This window comes from Corticium candelabrum, chromosome 10, assembly GCF_963422355.1.
Source record: "Corticium candelabrum chromosome 10, ooCorCand1.1, whole genome shotgun sequence".
NCBI classification, from domain to species: domain Eukaryota; kingdom Metazoa; phylum Porifera; class Homoscleromorpha; order Homosclerophorida; family Plakinidae; genus Corticium; species Corticium candelabrum.
Window position 1 is genome coordinate 6825859 of NC_085094.1, and position 10685 is coordinate 6836543.

The 10685-nt window shown below is 42.4% G+C and overlaps 1 protein-coding gene across 1 annotated transcript; it reads left to right on the top strand.

Moving 5' to 3' along the window:
- The first annotated feature begins 9869 nt into the window (after positions 1–9869).
- LOC134185360 (uncharacterized protein K02A2.6-like) lies at positions 9870–10685 on the top strand. The gene has a single exon (XM_062653139.1). It carries the CDS (start codon positions 9870–9872, stop codon positions 10683–10685), a length of 816 nt encoding a protein of 271 aa, XP_062509123.1.

A 10685-nucleotide genomic window follows, 5' to 3' on the forward strand; every position in this document is an offset into this window, starting at 1 on the left:
CATGTAATTTATTAATGTGTCATTATCCCCCTCCATTATGGGCAAGTGGGGTCTTTACACCCCATTTGGGCGTCCACCAACAAAGCAGGTGAGCCCAACAGGGTACATGCTTCTGTCTAGTCCACATGGTGATCAATGACTAGCCAATTCGATATAGATTGCAGGCATTACAGTGACTGCAAACTTGGTACAGCATGCCTAGTGAATATCAATGGCCACCAAGAAAGCGCTGAACATCAACAGACGGTTTGCCAGACAACAGAAACTCTCCAACGACTGAAATGAGTCATAGTCTCATGGACAAAGCTAGAAAAACATGACAAAGAAAGACAGCCAAGTTTCATAATTTACTGTTGTCACTGGGGTTTGAACCCCCAAACCCTGGAGTGATATAGCCATTGTCGTTAACCACTAACGCACGGCGATTGAAGTAATGATTACAGGCATTGTTGCTAGTGATAGCTCTAGAGTTCACAGATGGCACAACATCCACTCGACATCAACTAACACTTGATCTCAAAAGCTTACTATAAAACTGTGCTAAGAATGCTGCATACAACTATGTAAACTATACAATGAGCCAGTGCTTAAAATAACTGTCGGACATCATACATTTTCCATACACTTCACCAAAGCTTTCTCCTTCCAAGCTGCTCCTAAGAAAACAATTGTCTGGACAATTTACCAAACTCACTCAATTATTACTCCAAGTGTCAAGTAAGCCCCCAGTCCTGACAAGATTGAAACTCTAAGATTTCACACTTCCTAGACCTTTAATTAGTGCTAATTGGCATTTTCCACAGTCACTGTTGGCTAGATTTGGTGAAAGCTATGAGTCAAAAGAACAAGACTTCAAAAAAAGTCACGTGACTTACAAGGAGCGTACTGACAATGGCAGGGCAGCCAATCAATAGGCGCTGTTCAACATAAGAGAAAATTTAGTCAGAAAGACGTCAATTTTGATTACAAACAGAAACGTTGTATTTCAAGTAATGCTACCTGGAAATCTATCAGCATCCAATCACGCTCCTGTAGTACACACAAGTGTGAAGTGTAATGAGTGTGTTGCGTACAGGACTTCATTGCTAACACGAGTCGCTAACTATAAATCTACAATAGATATTGTAAGTACGTAAATTGACAATTGATACAATATGTAGATACACAATTTAGACTGCAAAAGTGATAGACAAAGACATGCAGACTCTATACCTATAGCGCTGAAGAAAATTGGAAGTCTGACAAGTTATGAGTGATGCATCCATAGAGAATAACTGTATGTACCATTGTGGGTAGGAATAATACATTTCTACAGTAACTTACAGATTTCCACTAGCTGAATCTACTGTGACGATAGCTATCAAACGTTTCAATCAATTTCAGCGTAACTCTACTCCAGATAGAAGCTACTCCCAACGAGTATTGCTTTGCAGCTTTCATTTGAAGTGACGACCAACAGATAGTTTGGTAGCTTTTAGATCCCCCATTCCCACATATCTGTCACCAACAGCTTACTAATAAGCGATTAGCAGAACAACATAAAAAACCACACCATTTCCCCACTAAATGGCTATGAGAGAGTAGTGGCTATTATTAGAATACAAAAATCCTCACTGTCCTACCCCACAACCACTCCCTTCACATTACAGTATAATAATGTAGTGATTAGAAAACACTTGCCTTAGCGATGGCTAAATATTATTTGCATTGCAGACAAGTTTTCATTGTTTATTTCTGACAAACGCAGGTAATTGTAAACACGAAATAGACTTTTGGTGAAAAACTCTCATGAATATTAGCTGCCTACATTGGTTGTCTGATGATTTGCCTGTAGCTGCATGTGATGTGCAACCAAATGGAAGTACTGCTTCGACTGACTCCACAGAAGGCGTGGTACATTCCAAACACACCCCAAGAGTATCACACAGACCAGATGTTTGTGACCAGAAGTTAGTCAAGTACGTGCCTTTGATATGTTATTTGCTAAGTCACGTGACCATTACAAAGTCCAGTTTCTTAATAAAGGCTCATATGAAATCATTGAAATGTACACCAATTCTAGCAACTACACTATTGATCACCCGGATATTAGATCTTACACAGTATGATCCGTACAGTTAGAGCAGCTTACCTGCGCAAACGCCGTGCAAACAAAAAAGCAGAAGACATGTCGCCGACAGCAGCAAGATTTCCTTCATTATGCTTGGCAAACGCCATATACCGTAGTTCGTTGTACGAGATAGCTAAACATGCCTTTGAAGCCCGGATAATCATAACAAAAAATTATAAAGCGCGCTATAAGGTTGATAACGCACGCTACATTATATCATTGATATCAATAAAGTATACATTGGTGAAGGTTACAAAAATTTTCAAAATTAAAATTTGGGGGATAGAGTCCCGGAACTAATCTCGGACATTTCTTAATCTCGGTTACTCGTTCTCTGCCAAATAGCTGCAGCCAGACCTACCTGCTACGCTAGCGTCATAGTCCTACTGGATAGCTACTAGGTACAGCAGGTCACGTCAGCATCCGTCGTAACGTTGCTGCTGTAGATCTTGAAAACTAATCGCACCTATTCTCGGTCACAGAGTATCATATCTCTCGGTCAGTGCTTGCCATCTCATTTCTACAACTCCGTTTGAGACGCAAGTCATCTCTGTCGATGGGCTCCTTAAATGACTTCCTTTCGCCAAATTGTTGGTTTTGTCTTGTCAACCTCTACTCTCGCAGACAACGAAGAAGACGGATGACTCACGGGACAAAATCTCGGTCACCTGATCTCGAGTGATTTTCTCTCTTCAGACGCAGATCTGAGGCGTTCTTTTGGCTAGTGTTATAGTCATCACCGCTGGCTACTATACCTACGGGGTGATGTTAGTGCTCATCGTACTGTTGTTACGGCAGAACGTGAAATGTGAGAGACAAATACTGGGATATCCGGGATCATATCTCAGTCAGTCGCTTTCATCGCGTTTCTACAAGACGAATTGAGACGTTAGTCATGTCTGTTGAAAGGTTCCCTTTGGTTGTTTACGCCACTGAATAGCCGGTTTTGTCTCTTCAGTGTTTCTGTTGCAAGGTGGTGGGAAAGGTGATCGACCTACGTGACCTAATCTCGGTCACAGCATGAACGCACTTCTTGGGTTCTACAGCTTTCAGGTAAGTGGTCTTACCTTCATTGGGCATTGTACATTCGGTCACAGTCGACTAAGGCTGATTGAAAGTGTTTTGTAGTGAATTTGTAGAACTATAGCAGATTCCATAGTAACTAGAATTTTATAAACTTTTTCCCTGAAAAAAGAAATAGATGTAGGAATTGTATAAAAAGTAATAGGAACAAGATCTATAGATAATATGAACCAAAGCCAGACATCATTAGTGAGTCCTTCCAACCCAATAAAAGTAAAATGTAGGGAATGTGGTTGGAAGGATTCACTAATGATGTCTGGCTTTGGTTCATATTATCTATAGATCTTGTTTCTATCACTTTTTATACAATTCCTACATCCATTTCTTTTTTCAGGGAAAATTTTTTTAAAATTCTAGTTTGGTAAGTTTTAGGAGTGCGAAAGCACATCCTATTCCATTAATTAAACAAAGATTTTATAGCCTAACAAAACTACACATTTTCTAAATCATACTTGGTCTACATGTATAGTCTCATATCTCGAGCATGTGGATCATAGGTTTACACTGTACTTGCAAATATGCTAAGAGCTATGCAGTGTTTGTGTATAGGTGGTTTGAATCAGACGTTACATTTAGTTGCAATAATACCACTAGTAAGTATGAAGCTGTGTTCTACTTGCTTCAGAGCTACGAGCATACGTGCATGTACTTGTGTGTGTGTGTGTGTGTGTGTGTGTGTGTGTGTGTAGATTGAAGAAGGAACTTATGCAGATGATAGCTGTTAGATCTCCTGGTTGTCTACAACAATTTCTAGATGCATGCTTGCATAATTTTAAAATTTGTGTCCGGTGGGGTATGAGTATTAGCGTTTAAACAACTAAAGTTCTTGGTGTGGGCAACAAAGCAAGCTGGCATTTCCATTGATGGTCATGCATCACGTTACAGAATGTTGATGAGTTTGTTATCTAGACCACTTAATTGTAAACGCAAGATTCGGTTAGATAGACTTGTCACTACTATGAGAATCGAGATGCTAGTTTCAGCAACGTCACCTTTTTCTTCGTCATCATTGTTAGCCAGGTGTCATTAAACGCGACACGCACACACCAACATTTGCGCACGTGCACGTGACCGAACGTGTGTGTACGCGCGTGCCGAGTGTCTTGAACAAAAGCTCGACTTCTACACGCGACGGGCTTGTACACAGTACGAGGTCTTCGATTTGCGGGAGTTTGGTCTTAAATATAATACGGTAGCACTAGACAACTGCAAAATTATTATCGTAGGCCACACCTCTAGGCTCGTAACAAACGTCACATTCCGAGCGCTGCAAAGTCGACATTTTGTGAAGGAAGCGAGTCAAATTAATTTGCTTTTGCCATAATTCAAATGCTTGAAGGCGTTGGTGTTCCAACTACGTCAGGAAGAGGTATATCGCGTCTGTGATTGCGATGACGTTCAACGTCACTTCTAATTAATTAATTACGCGCAATTCTTACGTTTGCCCGTGCGATTCAAGAGCGCGATTCTTTGCCTAACTGTAGGCTTTCAGGTTTTTCAACCACGAAACGTGTCAAGAATTCTTGTCGCCTTGTTCTACACGTGTACCCTAAACTGCTCCAAGCAACGAAGCAAGAGCTTGTGATTGGCTGCCTGGCTATTGTTTGTTAACAATGGCTTACAATAATTGAGGTTGAACGTAAGTAGGGTAGCAGGTTCAAATCCATTCTAGAAATCTTTTTTCTTAGATGTTTCCTTTTTCTATCATCAAAAGAATACAGGTCGGCTTTTTCTACGTCGTTTCCCAAAGTTTCAGCTCTAGATATGCCGTAGTCAAGGAGCTATGCGTGACGAAGGAGAAGAAGAAGAAGAAGAAGAAAGAAGACAAAATCCAGCGAAAACTCGGAAATTGACGAGCGATTTCTCCTTCTAAAGACAAAATCTGTGATCAATTCAGAAGTAGTCAAGGGTAGTTGAACTTGTAAGGTTTTCTATCTGTGGTTTTTAAGATATTTAAACGCATTTTAAGGTGATTTCTGAAGGTCTATAATATGACCACGCCCACACAACCTGGTCAATCCCTACATACAGGGTACTACCGTACCCTGTGACTAGACTGCTAGTTGTCCTGTCTAAACTATGTTTTTGAAAAATAATTAAGATAACCTTTATTTAGTACATGTGGTTTAGTGCTAATTAGCAAATTTTGTAAGTGATAGATTGATCATCATGGAGATAAACATTGAATCCATTCTGGCACAAGTTGAATGTCACAAGAGTATGCCAGGACTCTGCATACTTGTAAACTGTGTACGTACTATGATCTCGTTGATTGTAAGATTTTAGCTACATCAGTTATTATCAACAACATGCACTGCTTAGCTAATTAGCTAATTCTATACACAGAAGGTTCGTTGGATATCTTCACTGGACTAATTATCATAACTGTCTCAGACTCAGAACTGTGTCATGAGAAAGATTGTTTTCTCTTTGGCAACATGTCACCATTTTCATAAGTTCTCAGCATAAGTCTCCTAGGGATAAAAGTAAAAAAGCAGTTTGTGTGCAATTCTACTTGATAAAATCATCAATCATCCCATCCAAAATAAAGAATCATTATATCTGCCAGTCAAGAACGTAGAAACAGGTAGGAATACTCTCTGGTTAACTGCCAACAAAATGAAAATTCAGAGTCATCACGTTGCAAGTTTGAAGTGCTAAAAATAGTAAGTTAAACACACAAATTCGTGACAATATAGCTCTAGAATAACAGTAGACTAAAAATCACACAATACAACCTACTCAGGAACCAGTCTTTTTCAAAATCGCGTGACCGAGATTAAGTCCCGTACGCCATCACCTTTCTCACCGCCCTGCAACAGTAAAAACTGAAGAGACAAAACCGGCTATTCAGTGGCGTAAACATCCAAAGCAAAACTTTCAACAGACATAACTAACGTCTCAATTCGTCTTGTAGAAACGCGATGAAAGCGACTGACTGAGATATGATCCCGGATATCCCAGTATTTGTCTCTCACATTTCACGTTCTGCCGTAACAACAGTACGATGAGCACTAACATCACCCCGTAGGTATAGTAGCCAGCGGTGATGACTATAACACTAGCCAAAAGAACGCCTCAGATCTGCGTCTGAAGAGAGAAAATCACTCGAGATCAGGTGACCGAGATTTTGTCCCGTGAGTCATCCGTCTTCTTCGTTGTCTGCGAGAGTAGAGGTTGACAAGACAAAACCAACAATTTGGCGAAAGGAAGTCATGTAAGGAGCCCATCGACAGAGATGACTTGCGTCTCAAACGGAGTTGTAGAAATGAGATGGCAAGCACTGACCGAGAGATATGATACTCTGTGACCGAGAATAGGTGCGATTAGTTTTCAAGATCTACAGCAGCAACGTTACGACGGATGCTGACGTGACCTGCTGTACCTAGTAGCTATCCAGTAGGACTATGACGCTAGCGTAGCAGGTAGGTCTGGCTGCAGCTATTTGGCAGAGAACGAATGACCGAGATTAAGAAATGTCCGAGATCAGATCAGAACTCGTCTGCGCCTTTCTAAATAGCTCAGGTTTGTCTAAAACCATTACCGGTACTAGCTATAGAGAGAAATGAGACTAGCCATGCATGAAACAATTAATCGCTGTGAAACTATAGTTGTACGCATGCGTCTACTTGGTATATGATTAGCATAGACATATAATATAGTCAGTCTTCTTGTACCGTACTTGGCGTCCGTTTCCGGGTATCCCCAACACCACATTTGGCGACGAGGATATTCTATAACCCGACATGGCAGAAGCAGACCAGCAGCAGCAGTCACTACGAGCTCCGCCCATCAGTGAGCAGCCGCCGTCACCGTTCCTGCAGTTTCCCGGCGATCCTCCAGTCGAGTGGTCTCGATGGTATCATGCATGTGAAACATATTTGCTTGCCGCTGGTCTTGATGCTTTGTCTGATCGTCGAAATAAGGCTCTTTTGGAGCATTGCTTGGGTACAGAGGGTCAGCGCGTGTTAGCCACCCTGGACGTTCCACAACAGCAACCAGCAAACGACGAGCAACAGCCTGCTGAAGCACAACAGTATCAGCGCATTGTGAGCGAACTCACAGCACACTTCGGCACACAGGCAACCGTGATCACTGAGCGACATCGATTCCGTCAGCGTTCACAGGCGGCAGGGGAAAACATTAAGCAATACGTCTCCGCCCTCCGCCAGTTAGCAGCGAGGTGTCAATTGGCGTTCTTCGTGATCAAATTATTCGAGATCAACTTATCGAAAAGAAAACGTCTTCGGCAATTAGGGAACGACTTCTCCTCGAAAAGGACGATTTGTCATGCACGAAAGCACTGGAAATCGCCTGCCAAGTGGAATCCGCAAAGCAGGAAGCCATGCAGATGGGCGGGATCTCATCCGCATCTGCACAACCCACAACAAGTGACATACAGAGAGTAGCACGAAAACCAAAGCAGCAAAAACAGACGGTTTGATTACCGCGATATGGTCGATCTGCATCACAACCTTCAACTCAACCGACCGAATCGTCTCCGTATTGCGGAAATTGCGATATGTCAGGCCACAAATCGGAGAGTTCATCTTGTCCTGCTAAAGAAAAAGAATGCTTTGGATGCCACAAGTTGAACCATTTTGGCCGATGCTGTCGATCTTCCAAGAATTTTTCCGAATCATCCAAAGTCAGATCCATTATCAATAAGATATCCACCTGTCAACAAACAGGTTTCAAACTGTGCTCCCTTGTTCTGGCTGGTCATAACCTTAGTTTTATCATTGACCTTGGAGCCAAAGTGTCAATCATTAATCAAGAAACCTGGCGTCGATTGTTTCACAACTATACGTTGCAACCACTTCAACTCAGCTTACCGGATACGATGGGAAACCAATCAAGGCATTGGGTACGGTTTTATTGTCTGTACAGCATGAAGATCAGCCAGCCAGTCAATTTTTGTTTTTTGTGACAACGAAGGAATCCAATTTGATGGACGTCGATCTTTTCGATCACTTGAGATTCTCGATTGCTACACAACACCAAGTTCCAGTGTTAGCCTTGGGTGTAGCTGAAATCACCAGACATTGTCCGTCTCTTTTTCTTGATCGTGAAATTCGAGAGCTAGATGGATACGCTCACGAACCTAGGATGGACCCGATGATTCCTTTAGTTATTCAGCGTTGCCGTCGCTTGCCACTGGCACTACGAGATGAAGTGTCAGCTGAGCTGAAACGTCTTCAAGCACAAGGAATCATTGAACCCATTGACTCATGTCCGTGGATCTCTAATCTGGTTGTTGTCAGAAAGAAGACTGGAAGTATCCGACTTTGTGTGGATCTCAGGAAGGCCAACAAGGCAGTCATTTCTGACAAGTATCGGTTGCCTACAGTTGATGAACTAGCTAGCCAGTTTCACAGCAGCAAGGTGCATGTTCAGCAAATTGGACTTATCTCAAGGTTATTTGCAAATACCACTGACAGAGAAAGGAAGAAATGTTACTGCGTTCGTCAGTCATGATGGCGTTTTCCTGTTCAAACGAATGCCTTTTGGGCTCTCTTCTGCTTTCAGTGCATTTCAGAAGATAATGGTGTCAACTCTTGCTGGCCTCAAAGGTGTCTCTGTCTACATGAATGACATCGTTGTTCATGGGGCTACCCAAGAAGAACATGATAGACGATTGTCTGCTGTCTTGGATTGCCTGCAAAAACACAACGTGACTCTTAATATCACGAAGTGTGTGTTTGGAAGCAACGAAGTTCAATTCGTGGGGTTTCGGGTTTCCGGTAATGGCATTCAGCCCATTCAGTCCAATATAGATTCAATTTCTACCATTCCAGCTCCAACAACAGTCAAAGAACTGATGTCTTTTCTTGGGATGGCGAACTATTACCTCAAATTCATACCCCAGTATACAACTATAATGGCACCAATGAGAAATCTACTGAAGAAAGATTCTATTTGGAACTGGACAAAACAATTCCAAGCAGCATTTGAAAAAGTAAAGGCATTACTCACTACTTCTTCTTTTTTTGTCGCATTTTTCATCTTTGACATCGACATTCGTGACGTGTGATGCATCGTCAACTACTCTTGATGCAGTGTTATCACAGGAAGTTAATGGTCAGGAGAAGCCAATTGTTTATGCTTCACGAGCACTGACCGATGCCGAAAAGAAGTACTCAGTGGGCGAACGTGAAGCACTTGCTTGATTTGGGCATGTGAACATTGACATGTTTACCTGTATGGTCGTCAGTTCACACTCAGAACTGATCAATAGGGTCTTACAACTCTTCTGTCCTCATCCGGAACTAGACGACGTCCACTTCGCTTGCACAGATGGTCTGATTGCCTTCACCAGTACACTTTTACTACCACTTATAGGCCTGGAAGCCAGAACCAGGTAGTGGATTGTTTGTCGAGGACACACAAAATATTGTCTGGTCTAGCCTCCACATCACAGGAGCCAGTGCAGCTATTGACAGCACCTTTCGATAACATCATCACCTTGAATGAACTCTGTCGTGCATCAGGAAATGATGATCTGTTCTGTCAAGTCTGCAGATTTACCTTCAACGGTTGGCCACGTACAATCGAGGATAGTCTGCTATGGCCGTTCTCTCAGATCAGAGACGAATTCTCAGTCTGGAATGACATCTGCTTAGCCAGAGGAGAACGTGCGGTCATACCTGCATCTCTGCAGCAGAATGTCTTATCTATGGCTCGCGAAGGCCATTCAGGCATGGTCAAAACCAAGCAGAAGTGTCGTACCTCAGTGTGGTGGCCGGGCATCGATAAGCAGATCCAAGACCATGTTCGAAGCTGTGCAGCTTGCATTCAGGGTGGGAAGTCCATCAAACCGACAAAATCACCTCTGAACCCAGTGAAGTGGCCAAAACAACCATGGCAGAAGCTAAAGATTGTTATAGTTGGTGAGATTCATGGTGCTCCATCAACTCACAAGTACATCATCGTTGTCCATGATCTGCATTGTAAGTGGCCTGAAATACATCCATGCAGTCATGTCAACTCTCAGAGGGTCTTCTCCTTCCTATGTGATCTTTTCACAAGGTGGGGTCTCTCAGAGGTTATAATTTTGGACAATGATCCTCCATTCCGATCACATGAATTTACATCTTTTCTGGCCAACAAAGGAATCAAGCATTCCACAACAGCATTCTATCATCCGCAATCTAATAGAGGAGTTGAGCGATTCAACCAAACGCCAAAGCAGGGTCTAGGTACACACAGAGCACAAGGTCTCACTTTTGATCAGGCTCTCCAAGAAACCCTTCTGAATTATCGATCTTTACGTCATTTTACAACGGGTTACGCTCCTTCTCAGCTTATGATTCGACGGCAGTTTCGGCTACCTCTTAGCATTTTACAACCTCCATTCCAAGTTGTCACTTCAGATGTGCCCACCACTGACCAGCTAGCTCAGGACATCAAAAGCCAACAAGCAAAGATAAAGGCATACTTCGATCACAAGCACCCAGTGCAAATTCCAAAGTTTCAGCCGGGTCAAGAATAA